Here is a 16,284-nt window from a genome sequence, read left to right as displayed (position 1 = left end):
ACAAACACGCTCACGCCTCACAGATGACAGCTTACAGTCCTGTAGAGATGAAAGTGACTTCGTACAGCCCCGACCTGCAGACGCTGTGCGCAGAGCAGAAGTCCCGTTGTAAACATATCACGGCAGACCCGACGATGTTTGCATGAACACGCTTTTCAGCTTCTCTTTATTGACCACTTTTCAGGTGCGTCTGCCTCCCCTGCAGCGGCGCTGCAGACCACGCCCCGCCACACACATTAACCAGGTAAAATACATATTTAGGCAGAATTTTGCAAATATCTATTTTTCCTCTTTCAGCAGCATCGAGCTTTTTTCCAATTATTTTTTAAAAGTCAAGTCAAGGCTCCAAAAGCCCAAAGGCGATATGAGGATGACTCACAACAGTTTTTGTTTTGTTTGTTTCATTTTAGTTCAGCTTTGCTTTTGTTGTATTTCTTTAAGAGATCTAAATGTGTTAATTACATAAATAAAATGTAATTTTCTCTGTAGCACTTCATGGATTTCATAAGCAACACACCTTAGTTGTTCACACAAAGCATAAAGGTAAAAACAATATATACAGTGTTATCTTCATTTTAGATGTCAAAAAGTATTTGCGGCTCCCAGAGTTTTCTTTTGCGTGGAAACTGGGTCCAAATGGCTCTTTGGGTGTAAAAGGTTGTGACCCCTGAACTAGGGAAACCATTATGTCAATGAAGGTCCTCACTAAGATAGCTGAACGGGCTTGTGTGTGTGTGTGTGCACAGGTTGGGTAATGAATGCGTTTGTGAAAAGAGGAGATATCAGCGTTCATTTATTTATTAAATCTATGGCAGATGCTGACGGAGTAACACTCAATTCAATTCAATTCAATTTTATTTATATAGCGCCAAATCACAACAAAAGTCGCCTCAAGGCGCTTCATAGATACAGAGAGAAACCCAACAATCACATGACCCCCTATGAGCAGCACTCACAGCCTCCAAAGCTACATCACACCTGTTACATACTGTATATGACTCCCCTGTGGTCTTATTGCCGCAGCAGTTGAGGGAAGACTTTTTCCTTTGTTAATGTAACAGGAGCAAAGCACATGTTACATTTTTTCATTTATTTATTTTTAATGGAAGAACGTCCCAATCCATGCCCAGGAAATAATGAGGAACTCCATATCCAAGCACTATGAGCTGGCATCAGGGCTTGACCTCTAATGACCTCACTAATGACCTCACTAATGATGTCACTAATGACCTCACTAATGACCTCACTCTTGTGAATGAAGCCAGACTTAAAAGCTTTCTCTAACAGAGCAGCAGCAGATGAAAGCCTGTTCTAGCCTGACATTCTTGTCAATAACATGTTTACGTAATGTCCCCATAGTTATTACACATGCTGTATTTTAATCTTCATTTAAAAGAAAAACAGTTTTTAGATCTATTTTTTTCACAGCTTCTTATCAATGCTAACGACTTCACTAATCAACCATATGTTGGTTGCAAACAATTTTTAAATTAAATACTGAATTTAACTATAAACAGGACAGCTACAGTGTTAATATTGATATCAATATTAATTACTAACTGGCTCATACAGCTGATAATAACAGTAACAAATGTAGCTCATACAGTGGGGCAAAAAAGTATTTAGTCAGCCACCGATTGTGCAAGTTCCCCCACTTAAAATGATGACAGAGGTCAGTAATTTGCACCAGAGGTACACTTCAACTGTGAGAGACAGAATGTGAAAAAACAAATCCATGAATCCACATGGTAGGATTTGTAAAGAATTTATTGGTAAATCAGGGTGGAAAATAAGTATTTGGTCAATAACAAAAATACAACTCAATACTTTGTAACATAACCTTTGTTGGCAATAACAGAGGTCAAACGTTTACTATAGGTCTTTACCAGGTTTGCACACACAGTAGCTGGTATTTTGGCCCATTCCTCCATGCAGATCTTCTCGAGAGCAGTGATGTTTTGGGGCTGTCGCCGAGCAACACGGACTTTCAACTCCCGCCACAGATTTTCTATGGGGTTGAGGTCTGGAGACTGGCTAGGCCACTCCAGGACTTTCAAATGCTTCTTACGGAGCCACTCCTTTGTTGCCCGGGCGGTGTGTTTTGGATCATTGTCATGTTGGAAGACCCAGCCTCGTTTCATCTTCAAAGTTCTCACTGATGGAAGGAGGTTTTGGCTCAAAATCTCACGATACATGGCCCCATTCATTCTGTCCTTAACACGGATCAGTTGTCCTGTCCCCTTGGCAGAAAAACAGCCCCATAGCATGATGTTTCCACCCCCATGCTTCACAGTAGGTATGGTGTTCTTGGGATGCAACTCAGTATTCTTCTTCCTCCAAACACGACGAGTTGAGTTTATACCAAAAAGTTCTACTTTGGTTTCATCTGACCACATGACATTCTCCCAATCCTCTGCTGTATCATCCATGTGCTCTCTGGCAAACTTCAGACGGGCCTGGACATGCACTGGCTTCAGCAGCGGAACACGTCTGGCACTGCGGGATTTGATTCCCTGCCGTTGTAGTGTGTTACTGATGGTGACCTTTGTTACTTTGGTCCCAGCTCTCTGCAGGTCATTCACCAGGTCCCCCCGTGTGGTTCTGGGATCTTTGCTCACCGTTCTCATGATCATTTTGACCCCACGGGATGAGATCTTGCGTGGAGCCCCAGATCGAGGGAGATTATCAGTGGTCTTGTATGTCTTCCATTTTCTGATGATTGCTCCCACAGTTGATTTTTTCACACCAAGCTGCTTGCCTATTGTAGATTCACTCTTCCCAGTCTGGTGCAGGTCTACAATACTTTTCCTGGTGTCCTTCCAAAGCTCTTTGGTCTTGGCCATGGCGGAGTTTGGAGTCTGACTGTTTGAGGCTGTGGACAGGTGTCTTTTATACAGATGATGAGTTCAAACAGGTGCCATTCATACAGGTAACGAGTGGGGGACAGAAAAGCTTCTTACAGAAGACGTTACAGGTCTGTGAGAGCCAGAGATTTTCCTTGTTTGAGGTGACCAAATACTTATTTTCCACCCTGATTTACCAATAAATTCTTTACAAATCCTACCATGTGGATTCATGGATTTTTTTTTCACATTCTGTCTCTCACAGTTGAAGTGTACCTCTGGTGCAAATTACTGACCTCTGTCATCATTTTAAGTGGGGGAACTTGCACAATCGGTGGCTGACTAAATACTTTTTTGCCCCACTGTATATGAACTTTGTTCCTCAAAGCAACAGAAGCAGACAAAAGCCGCTGGTTTAGCCTCCTATACTCGATCAACTACATTTCCCAGAGTTGCACATGAACATGTTTGGGTTCGTGTGAATTTGCCTCACTGCATATTCCTCTATAGCATTTATCTCTTCATGCCAACCCTGATCTGTCTATGTCTGACCCTGAGCGTCCCAAGCCAGTACTGTCCGAGCCACAGGGCCCCGCTCAGCCTGCTGTGTTCAGTCCTGCTCTGTCTGAGCCAAAGCCTGAGCCAGTAACTCCTCGCTGTGGCGGTCGGCCACCTGTGCAGCTGCTGCGGTGTCCCATCACTGGCTTCCAGAGAGTCTCCTCCATGCATGCCGTTGCCGACATTCTGCCCTGGACAAAAGGTGGGACTCCAGCTCGGTTGCTTGCCTCAGACGCTGATCAACCTGTCTAAGTGGCTCCATTATCTTCACTGTGGCTGTTGTCCTGTCCAGTCACCTGGACATATCAGCCTGGCATGGACTTGGATGCCAGACTCCATCCAAGCCACCTCCGCCCTTGTCACCAGAGGGTCTCCGTCGCAGTGGCAGCCTCTGTCCATGTCTCCAGAAGAGTCCGGTCTCCTCCCATGTCGCCTCCGGCTCCCGGCCAAGCCACCAGAGGAGTCCGACCTCTTCAGTCATCGGTAATCTCTGGCCAAGTCTCCAGATAGGACACGTCTTTTCCATCAAGAGTTGATCTCTGCTGCTGGCCTCCCAGTCATCCTCCAGAATTCCTCTGTGTCAGCCTCCTGCTAGTTTTGTCCTCCTGGCCAAGGCCCTGGACTGTTTTCTGTTTTGTTTAGACTCCACTGCATGTATGGTTTTTGGTTTTGTTCCAGATGTACTGAGGATGAACATTCTGTTCATGAATGGCTTGAATGGGTTTACAATAAATAAAGTTAGAATCACTTAAGTCCGCCAGTCCCAGTACTGGGACACGGATGTATCTCTTATTAATACACAAACCAAGCAGAGTCTGCACAGCTCTCCGTATGCTACAATAATAAGACCCCCTAGTACTGCTGTGATTAAATTGTGATTTGTGAAGCATCAAATCTGGTAGAGCTAAACCTTTTCTTAAACACACTAATAGCATCGATATTTTCTCGGTCATAAGGCTGTTGCTCACACTTTAATCTTAATAAGACTGAAGGACAGTTTCTGGGGCCATTTGTCTCGTGTCCAGAGAGGCCAAGGTTGTATAGTTCGGCTGCAGAGTTGTGAAGCGTTTACCGACTGAATCTAGGTATGTTTTTGGTTTTTTTTTGCTAAAATGTATCCAAGGTCTTTGGGGGTTAAAGCAAAATGTCCCTGTTTGCACAGCATACAATGCAGAGTCACACAATGTTAAATGCTGTGTAAAGGTCTGCAGAGGCTGCCAGCGTTCTTGGCAGGCAGCTGTTCTTTTGAGGAATCAAAAATGACCCGTCTGCTATTTCTGTTTCTCTCTGTTTTTCAAATGATTATTTCAAATAAAGCCTCTTTCAGGACATACTCAGGCGAGAGTCTGTTTAGCACCATGAGCACAGTTCATCAGTGCTTTAATAATGACAGGGTTGTCTCATCCTCAGCAGCTAAATCCATTAACTGCTGTCTAACCTCCACTGTCTGTAATCCAGTCAGCACATGGACTCACCTCGTAGTCCACCTCCAGTGAGTGTCCTTCCCCTTTGGTTTGGAAGCGCTGTGTGTAGGAGTCCACTGTGAGGTTAACCTGCTTGTTGAAGCGCTCTATATGAACCGAGTGCCAGTGCTGGTCATCCAGCAGACTGCCCACAGTGACAGGAACACGATGGCTGCTGAACCTCGCTCTGCTATCATCTTTACAAACAGAAGACCAAGAAGACAGTGAGCAGACACATCTCCAGTAATGACGCTGTATTTGTGTATGTACAGGTGGAAGTAGGCACTGCTTCTCAAACTTCTCTCAACAAAGCCAAGCTGGTCTGTACCTTTCAGTATCGTTTGTGAGGAACAGCACTACTCTTCACATTCAGTGAGCTTATTATACATTCAGGTTGAGCCAATGATAACTTAATCGTAAAGACATCCTCCAAAATATATCTCCTCTAAAGGCCCCATATCCCCTCAAACACACTCACGCTCTTCATCTCTAGCAATGACACGTCAATGACCACAGGAACACTGGAAAAACAGAGCTCACCTAAGTTGAGGTAGAGGTCCAGTCTTCCTCTGTGAAGTTCTAGGGTGATGTAATCTCCTCTCTGCCCCTCTCCATGCAGCAATACGCCCTCGGCCTGATGGCTTTTGAAGCGCAGAGAGATCACGTCCTTGACCGTCGACATGGACTTCTGGTTGAACCGATACAGCAATGAGCTTCTGCCATCAAAGTCTGCCACGTATGACTCTACAAGAAAAGGATCAACTCTAGAGTCAGTATTACGTCAGTGACTGTAAGTAAAGGACAATTAAAGTGTGTCTAATATCTATTTGGTTGTCTTAGCTCATGTGCATCTTACAAATCACAGTGCAGATACTGTCATATTTTCAGCATGAACTGGACCTGAGAGCAGACTCAGACAACTTGGTGGTTTAAACGTTTTACGTAAAGATAATCAAACGACAGGAATACATTTTCCCAACTGGTACCGAGCAGGGAGGTCATCGGAGGATGTAAACAATGGCAGAAGAGGTATTTTTAATGTCATTTTGACATCTTGCTTGTTAGTTTCCAGAACAGCGGCTTTGAACGAGCAGCAGACAGTTAGGCAGCTATCCAGAAAAAGAGAGAGTGGTTCAGTGGAGTGTGGGCAGAAGACTGGAAGACACTGGCTTTATTTGAGAAATGTGCAAGTTTGAGTGATTATCATGGATACAGGTAATCTATTGCTCTGTCCATTTTAAAAGGTGCATCAACGTAATGTCCCATTGATGGAAGCCAAACGTTCTGGAACATACTGGGCAGACAGGGTTCTCCTCCTGTCTGCAGGGTGGCAATTTTGTTCAGCAGTTCGAAGAAGAACTGCGATAGCCTGCTTCCATGCACATGTTGGCAAAGATAGTGTTAAACCGATGGGACAGTCACTGCCTTGTAGAATGGGGAACAATGGAAGCTTTAAGAGGCTTAAGAGGCTTTAGAAGAGCAGTGACCAGTTGCAGAGGAGGTAAATGTATTATGCAGATATTCTAACCAGGCCAAATGAGAGCTCCAGGACCATGGATCTGATAACATCAAACACCATAATGCTGTTTCTAGTTTTCACCATTTCTCCATTAGATTAAGGATCAAACTAAGTTTAGCTTGCAAAGATTTTTGAGACCTGAGAGACAAAGAGGGGACCTCCATTAAATGCCACAAGGAATGCCATAAAGCTGGAACACATGATTAACCAGTTTGCTGTTTCAATGACAGTAGGTCTCTTAGAAATCTGTATATGATGGCTAGTATGACTTTGTTACTTCCGATCGAGGCCGGCCACAAAAAAATCGGAGGTTCTGTAAGTGCCAATACGGCAATAGGGAACAGGAAGAGGAACAGCTGCAACAAAAAACCCAAGTTTGACGCTTCTCTGCTTAGCAGTTATAGACCAATTTCAAAACTCCCATTCATTGCTAAGATTTTAGAAAAGGTTGTGGCTACGCAGCTTATAACTGTTCTGGATACACTCTGCATAAATTCATCCGCGGAGCCCACTCTACTGAAACTGCACTTCTTAGAGTGTTCAGTGATGTCTTGATGTGATGAGGAGAATGCTCCGTTTTGCTGAGTTGGACCTGACCTCTGCCTTTGATACTGTTGATCATCACATTTTGCTAGATGGGCTGAGACACTGGGTGGGTTCCTTTGAGCCCCAAGATGTTTCCAAACTACAGATTTTGCATAGGTGCATAGACTCCATTAGAGGTTGGATGACTGATAACTTTTTTCTACATAATGAGGAGAAAACCAAAGTCCGTTTGTGCTCCTACCAGGAATCTTGGAGTTCTTTTCAGAGCTCTTTTACATCCATACCTCCCCAGCAGGTCCCTGAGGTCATGTGATCAGGGCTCGCTGGTTGTCCATCATACGAGGCTGCTACCGACAGGTGACAGAGCTTTTGTAACTGTGGCCCCAAGACTGGAGCTCTCGCCCTTTGAGCTTGAGATCTGTGCACTCAGTGGTCTCTTTTTAAAAAACAGCTAAAAACTCATCTTTTTAAACTTGGCTTTGGTTAATTTTTGTTTTCATGTTTTATTTTCTGTGAAGCACTTTGTGATTGTTATCAAAGGTGCTAAACAAATGAAATTTTATTACTCTTACTTACTAACTGACCTACTAGTTCCAGTTTTACTCCTGGCACATTTAGTACTGTCCAGGCTAAGATATATTCTATGGCACTGAAAGAGTGAGGAAGGATCTTGGTTCAGGAAAGCTGAAATCTGTGGAGAACTGTCAGACGAGAGCTTCAGGTTAATATTTTGGAAACCTGCACAGTACGTGATTATGAAGGTAAACCAACTAAATAGCAACTGGTACCTAGCCTCTCTTGGGTTCAGGCATTTGGCATTCTGCAAATAAAACATGTTTTTTAGTATGTGTCCACACAATAAAAAGGCAACTCGGCCCCACCAGCTCGTTCAGCTGAATTCATTCAGCACCAGATAACAAAAATAGTAAGGTAAAAGCCTCGAATAATAGAGAGAAAATCCCAATTATCAGAGGACCCTCTATGAGCAAGTATTTGGCATCAGCAGAAATGAAACACTCCCTGTGATCGGTCAGGGTTGGGAGAAATGACAAAAGACACACTGTGCAAAAAAGCCAGAGAATAATAATAACTAATGATTAAAATGCTTTATAAACACATAAAAAGTTAAAAGAGGTAAATGTTTTTTGGAGTGCATCGAAGGAAAGGTTCAGGGTCACTTGATCCAGCCATTACCAAAACTTTTATCCAAAAGAAACTATTTAAACTGAACTTTAAAAGTTGACAGGATGTCTGTCTCCCCAATCCAAACTGGGAGCTGGTTTCACATAAAAAGGGGCTGAAGTCTCTGCCTTCCTTTCCACTTAATACTAAATATTACAAGTAATCCTGCAATCTGAAAGGAAACTGCTCTATCGGGGGTGATACGGTACTATGAGGTCTTTAAGATATGATAGGACCTGATTAATCAAGACCTTGTATGTGAGTACTTTATATAGGATTTTACATTTCATTGTAGATTTAACAGGGAACCACTAAAGAGAAACTAATATGAGAGCAATATAATATGTCTCTGTCCCCGTCAGTCCCTTTATTGCAGTATTGTGAAGTCTTTACATGGAGCTGTTAGAACGAGCTGATAATGATTATATATAATTGTCCAAATCTAGAAGTAATGAACTTTAATTAACTGTTTTTTGCAGCACTCTAAGACAGGATGTTTGTAATTTTAGAGATATTGTGTACATACAAGAAAGCATCCCTGCATATTTGCTATGTAGGGACATAGCATGGTCAAAAATTACTCCAATAACCTCAGTTTTTATTTTAGAAGCTGGAAATCAGAGGTCATACAGATCATACTTTAATGCAGGGATGGGGAACTCTAGACTGCAGGTTTTAGATCTCACCCTGGGTCAGCACACCTGAATCAAATGATAAGTTCATGACCAGGCCTCTGGAGAACTTAAGACACATGTTGAGGAGGTCATTCAGCTGTTTAAATCAGCTGTGTTTGATCAAGGACACATCGGAAACGTTCAGGACACCAGCCCTTGAGTTCTTCCACCCCTGCTTTTAGTTATTCCTGCAATTTAACTAATTTGTGTTTGTCCTCATAGATAGACAAAACTGTGCATCATGGCTATCGTGTAGGTATTATTTGCATAGTAATGGAAGTGTATGATATATCTAATAATACTCCCTAAGGGAAGAATAATATAATGTAAATAGAACTGGCCCCAATGTAGGATCCTGTGGAACTCCATAATTAATGTGTGAAGGTTTCCCATTTACTTGGGTAAACTGGAGTCTAATAGATAGATATGATTCAAACCTTTACCACTGGGACCACTGTTACCTTCACCCTCTACATCTTCTCGAGCTGTTCTCTGGAGCCTTGGTACTGCACGAGCTTCTCATGTTCCTTCTTCCTGATGTTGCTGTCAATTGGAACCGCTACATCTATCACTACAGCCATCTTCCTCTTCTTGTCCACCACTACTATGTCTGATTGGTTAGCCATCACCATTTTGCCCGTATGTATGTTGAAGTCCCACAGGATCTTAGCTCAGCCATTTGCCACCACCCTAGTGGGCGTCTCCTGAACATCGTGGATTGTCGTTGTCTCATGCTGACACTCACCAGTCCCCGGCCTCCTTCCTTCCACTTAGCGTACAGCCAAGTGCTGGACTTGGGGTGAAACTAGGGCTGGGCGATATGGCCTAAAATCCATATTACGGTATAATTTGAAGCATGTGCGGTAACGATATATATCGCGATATATTCTTTTCTTCTGTATAACGTATTTTACACACTACAAGGCACACTTAAAATGCTTTAATTTTCTCAAAAGCGACAGTGTGCCTTATGTATGAATTCTGGTTGTGCTTACTGACCTCGAACCGATTTTATGTGCTACATGGCGCGTAGAAATCTGTCCAAAAATGTTTTAGTCCGACTTTGGTAAGCTACGAAGACGCACCGCCTGATGGATTGTCGGAGCATTACAGCTGCCGTAGTCAGGAACCTCGCAGAGTAATCTGGGTCCTAAACTCTGTCCACTTCAGGTCCCAAAGTCAAACAAACACTGCGGCATTACTGAGAGTTGAAAAACTGTCTAAATTCTTTCACCTTTAATAAAATGATCAGCGTTGCTGCTTTACCAGGTGGAACAATTAAGTTTAACATCCAGGCATCCATGAAAACAGAATTTATTCAATTCAACGGAGTTGGAAGTTAGCAGGAAGTTAGCTCGCTAGCTTCCACCTAAACATGATGTAGCATGTTCTGACTGAGAGATTTCTGAAAAAATTAAAACGTACAACTCTGCTATCACTTCCAACATAAATGAAGACAGAAAACTAAACAGCAGTGACGTTTGTAGGGTTACTGAAGCTGGACTAGCTTGTATATAATGATGTCCTGTCCTACGTGATTGCTAGCAAAACAGCTACGTTAGCATAACATTAGCACAGTGAAGCTGGAGGATGAACGCCAATTTTTTTCCACTCGATAAAAGTTAACGTGAAGGTTCCTGATTGTTAGAGACAAATGCAATCGCATAGCAGGATGCTGTAAACGGACCAAACTTCAGTCAGGAGAACAACTGAGATAATCCATCCACAGTACGAGGTTAGTCATTAATGCACTGCAACAACACGGGAATAGAGCCGCTGTGATAGAATACTGCATTAATGTATCAATGGTAGCGAAGTGGAGGAAGCGCAGTTTTTGGCTTTCCCCATCTTCCAAAAGTGCTTCGTCTCTTTGCTATTACTGTCACCCGGCATAATTTGCAGATGATATTGTTTGCAGCCGCTGCAATGCTTTCGACCAAAACAGGCTCTGCTTGATGACACCATCAACATGCGCTATCGCGGTAGAGTGGTATAGTCAAAATCTCTACCGTTGGCCAAATTTATATAGTTTCTACCGTATACCGTTCATACCACCCACCCCTAGGTGAAACCCTCCATGCATGGTCAGGAGCTTTCTTGTCTTGATGTCAGTGGCTTCTATCTCCTCCTTCAGCCAGCTTATTATCCCAGCAGGGTACCTGATCACGGGCAGGGCGTAGGTGTTGATAGCCCGGATCTTGTTCTTACCGTTCAGCTGACTCCTCAGGACACAGCCTGACCCTCTGCAGGTACTTGGTGGTTGCAGCTTTTCTAGCGGCCTCTTTGTAGTTTCCTTGTACCTTTGGGATCACCAGGTACTTGGATCTGATTACCATGATGTCTGCAATGCTGCCTTCTGGTAGTTCGGTCCCCTCAGTTCCGACTACTTTCCCTCTCGTTGTTATCATGCGGCTTCTCCAGCCTGAATGACATCCCAGTGTCCTTGTTGTATATTCTGGTGGTGTGGATCAGTGAATCGATGTTTCATACAGTCTTGGCATACAGCTTGATGTCATCCATGTAGAGGAGGTGGTTGACAATATATAGCGTCTCAATTAAAAGTTTAAGACCACTTGGCAAAAAAATCACGTTTTACATGGTTGGATCTTAACAAGATTCTAAGAAGAGCTTCAAATGCAACAAGAAGAAATGGGAGTGAGACAAAATATTTTTTTGAGCAATTTATTGAAAACAACGTTTAAACTGAAGCAGGCTGTTCCAAAGTTTCAGACCACACCTCCAAAAAATCCCGGAAACCCCCCCCCAACACAGAAATCAGAGTTCCAAACATGAACTCAGTAATGAGGAGCTCCACCGCTATTGTTGATTACTTCAAAGATTTGTTGCGGCATACTTGATGCAAGAGTTTCCAATAGGTGATGGGAACATTTCAAGTGTTGAAGATGGCTGCGCGAAGGGCTTTTACTGTCTGGAACTGTTGTCTATTTTTGTAAACTTCCCTTGCCATCCATCCCCAAAGGCTCTCAGTTGGATTTAGATCAGGGGAACACGCAGGATGGTGCAAAAGAGTGATGTTATTCTCCTGGAAGAAGTCCCTTGTCCAGTGGGCATTGGGTACTGTAGCGTTGTCCTGTTGAAAAACCCAGTGGTTACCACACAGACGAGGGCCCTCAGTCATGAGCAAGGCTCTCTGCAACATCTGGACATAGCCCGCAGCTGTTTGACGCCCCTGCACCACCTGCTAGATTGTTCCACTGAATTAAAAAGCACCCCAGACCATTATGGTGCCCCCTCCACTGTGGTGGGATCTGCTTGTCATTCCAGTGATGTTGGAAACCATCAGGACCATCAAGGTTACATTTATTCTCATCAGAGAATAAAACTTTCTTCTGCCTTTCAATTTCTCATGTTTGGTGCTCTCCTGCAAAGTTCAAACGGTCAGATCTGTGGCGTTCAAGGAGACGCGGCCTTTGAAGACGTTTTTTGTTTTTGAAGCCCTTCAGTCTCAGATGCCTCCTGATGGTTATGGGGCTGCAGTTGGCACCAGTAATGGCCTTAATTTTGGGTCAAGGTTGTCCAGTCCAAGGGCTCTTCTCTGAGCCCTTGGTGAAGTAAATGGATTGATTCTTATATAGTGCTTTTCTACTCTCCCGGAGTACTCAAAGCGCTGTATACAACATGCCTCATTCACCCAATCACACTCATACAAGCACTTCTAAACTGAAGTGCAACTAAACAACATTCACACACATTCACACTCTGATGGACGCATCGGAGGGCAATTTGGGATTAGTTATCCTTGGTCTTGCCCAAGGATATTTGGCATGCAGACTGGGGGAGTCAGGAATCAAACCACCAACCTGTAGCTGATCTGCTCTACCACCTGAGCCACAGCCACCACCAGGTAACAGTGGTCCCAGTGGTAATCAGAGCACCAAGTGCAGTGACTCCCAAGCGAGGCGAGTGGCTCCAGCAGACCCCAGGAACAACATCGGAGATCTCTGTCCAGAAGAGCGAAGTCCTAGGACCAGCTAAGATACTGTGCAGGACCCTCAAGCTCCCAGGCCTCTGGTAGAGGACCTAGATCCTTCAACTTGGTGAAAAGATTTGCGGGGATTATTGTGTTGAATGCAGAACTGTAGCCCACAAACAGGACATAGGGTCCAAATGGCACAGGGTTGTGTGTAGCAGCTGTGGTATGGCATCGCCAGTGGAGCAGTTGGTCTCGTGGATGTGGAACGTACAAATGAAGGGATTCCTGCAGTGGCGTCACCACCTCGACACGAAGCTAATGCTATGGCTAGTGCGGAGGAAGATTATGCTTTAACCACGATACTGGAAGAAATACGGGACTTCCGGAGAGAGTTCCAAGATTTCAAGTCTGACCTGGTCAGAGTCAACAATAAGATAACCGAAGCAGAGACCCGTATCGCGAAAGTGGAAGACCGAGTGCAATGCCCCAGCCATCCTGTGGAAACGTAAGGACTATGCTGAAGCTAAAAAAGGCTTTGAAACAACAGAACATAAGATTTCAGACTCCCTATCCTGCTAAATTGAGGGTTTTCTATCGGGATGGAACTGTGCTCTATTCGGCGGAGGAGGAGGCGACTGCGGATATGCGAACCAGGGGATTCGTGAGCATCTTCAGATTTTTAGGAGGTGCTCCCCCTCCATTACAGGAGACCAATGAGGATATACTACTCTGTCAAAGTGGGTGAGACAATAGATACCTTCCCCTTACTAGATGGATAGTTAAGACTATCAGAGAGACGATGGAGAAATGCACCTTAAAGGTGAAATCAGGGGCCCTTATCCTTTAGCAAGGAGAGGCTTCCCCCTGCTGGTGGGACTTACACAACATATGTGCCAGGGTCTGATAGGAATGACCCCAACCTTGGAATCACGTTTTTCTTTTTCTGTTTGGTTTTGAGCAGTTATTATTTTTCATTGTTCGGGTTCTCAGAGGGAGTTGACCAGTCAATAAGTTATTCAAGTTCTGATGCTTCATTTTATGAAAAGTGAGTGCCAAAGGGATTAAGGTTATTTCTTTTAATGTAAATGGGCTTACAAATCCTATTAAGCGAAGCAGATTTCTAACTAAAATGAAGAAAGATTGAGCATAAATCGTATATTTCCAAGAAACCCACTTGACTAATAATAAACATGGAAAACTCAAGAGAATGGGCTTTACAAACATGTTCTCCTCATCATACAAATCTGGCCGCAGGCGAGGTGTGGTGATCTTAATCTCTAGGGATCTAAACTTTGAAAAGTTGTCTGAAATTAAGGATAAGGAGGGGAGGTTTATACTGGTTCGGGGAACGGTTGATGGTAATCTGGTTACATTAATGAATGTTTATGCACCACAAGGAAGTGACCTGAGTTTCTTTAAAAAAATTATTAATATAATGGTGACAGAAACCCAAGGCCCCTTGATTTGTGGCGGCGATCTGAATATTTGCCTGTGGCTGGATTTAGATAGCTCTAATAGAAGAATGCTGGAATCAAGTACTTTGTATAAAAGAGTCTCTGCACTTTATGAAGAGGTAGATTTAATTGACGTATGGAGAAATCGTTTCCCTACAAGGAGAGATTATTCTCATTACTCAGCTCCACATTCCCTTTATACAAGGATAGATTATTTCATGACGTTTGGAAAAGATAGGGATGAAATCCAATCATGTGAGATGGGTACAATAGACATACAGGGAGTGCAGAATTATTAGGCAAATGAGTATTTTGTCCACATCATCCTCTTCATGCATGTTGTCTTACTCCAAGCTGTATAGGCTCGAAAGCCTACTACCAATTAAGCATATTAGGTGATGTGCATCTCTGTAATGAGAAGGGGTGTGGTCTAATGACATCAACACCCTATATCAGGTGTGCATAATTATTAGGCAACGTCCTTTCCGTTGGCAAAATGGGTCAAAAGAAGGACTTGACAGGCTCAGAAAAGTCAAAAATAGTGAGATATCTTGCAGAGGGATGCAGCAGTCTCAAAATTGCAAAGCTTCTGAAGCGTGATCATCGAACAATCAAGCGTTTCATTCAAAATAGTCAACAGGGTCGCAAGAAGCGTGTGGAAAAACCAAGGTGCAAAATAACTGCCCATGAACTGAGAAAAGTCAAGCGTGCAGCTGCCAAGATGCCACTTGCCACCAGTTTGGCCATATTTCAGAGCTGCAACATCACTGGAGTGCCCAAAAGCACAAGGTGTGCAATACTCAGAGACATGGCCAAGGTAAGAAAGGCTGAAAGACGACCACCACTGAACAAGACACACAAGCTGAAACGTCAAGACTGGGCCAAGAAATATCTCAGGACTGGTTTTTCTAAGGTTTTATGGACTGATGAAATGAGAGTGAGTCTTGATGGGCCAGATGGATGGGCCCGTGGCTGGATTGGTAAAGGGCAGAGAGCTCCAGTCCGACTCAGACGCCAGAAAGGTGGAGGTGGAGTACTGGTTTGGGCTGGTATCATCAAAGATGAGCTTGTGGGGCCTTTTCGGGTTGAGGATGGAGTCAAGCTCAACTCCCAGTCCTACTGCCAGTTTCTGGAAGACACCTTCTTCAAGCAGTGGTACAGGAAGAAGTCTGCATCCTTCAAGAAAAACATGATTTTCATGCAGGACAATGCTCCATCACACGCGTCCAAGTACTCCACAGCGTGGCTGGCAAGAAAGGGTATAAAAGAAGAAAAACTAATGACATGGCCACCTTGTTCACCTGATCTGAACCCCATTGAGAACCTGTGGTCCATCATCAAATGTGAGATTTACAAGGAGGGAAAACAGTACACCTCTCTGAACAGTGTCTGGGAGGCTGTGGTTGCTGCTGCACGCAATGTTGATGGTGAACAGATCAAAACACTGACAGAATCCATGGATGGCAGGCTTTTGAGTGTCCTTGCAAAGAAAGGTGGCTATATTGGTCGCTGATTTGTTGTTGTTTTGTTTTTGAATGTCAGAAATGTATATTTGTGAATGTGGAGATGTTATATTGGTGTCACTGGTAAAAATAAATAATTGAAATGGGTATATATTTGTTTTTTGTTAAGTTCCCTAATAATTATGCACAGTAATAGTCACCTGCACACACAGATATCCCCCTAAAATAGCTAAAACTAAAAACTACTTCCAAAAACATTCAGCTTTGATATTAATGAGTTTTTTGGGTTCATTGAGAACATGGTTGTTGTTCAATAATAAAATTATTCCTCAAAAATACAACTTGCCTAATAATTCTGCACTCCCTGTGAGTGACCGTGCACCACTGTATCTGACAATTGATTTAAACGTATACCCCAAAACATCAACATGGAAATTGAACTCATCTTTGCTTAAAGATGTAAAATTTAAAAAAAAGAAGTATTGAAAGAACTCAAATATTACCTTGAAACAAATGATAACGGAGAAGTGTCACCTCCAATACTATGGGATGCATTAAAAGCTTTCATAAGAGGGGAGATCATAGCATTTGCCTCTTTTCAGAAAAAAGCTCGAGAGAAAAAAATGGCAGAATTACAAAAGACTCAAA

General features: G+C 43.3%; 1 protein-coding gene across 2 annotated transcripts in view; it reads right to left on the bottom strand.

Moving 5' to 3' along the window:
• LOC101464205 (contactin associated protein family member 5) overlaps nucleotides 1–16,284 on the bottom strand; it is a 138,374-nt gene that overhangs the window by 58,634 nt on the left and 63,456 nt on the right. For both annotated transcript variants that reach the window (XM_076874660.1, XM_004571566.5), the window contains exons 5-6: nucleotides 5,405–5,608; nucleotides 4,877–5,061 (exon numbers count right to left, since the gene is read on the bottom strand). In XM_076874660.1, coding sequence (XP_076730775.1) covers nucleotides 4,877–5,061; nucleotides 5,405–5,608 — 389 coding nt within the window. The remainder of the gene's footprint in view (nucleotides 1–4,876; nucleotides 5,062–5,404; nucleotides 5,609–16,284) is intronic.

Source organism: Maylandia zebra, linkage group LG16 (genome assembly GCF_041146795.1).
Source record: "Maylandia zebra isolate NMK-2024a linkage group LG16, Mzebra_GT3a, whole genome shotgun sequence".
Lineage (NCBI taxonomy): Eukaryota > Metazoa > Chordata > Actinopteri > Cichliformes > Cichlidae > Maylandia > Maylandia zebra.
This window is presented reverse-complemented; position numbering and strand designations above follow the sequence as displayed.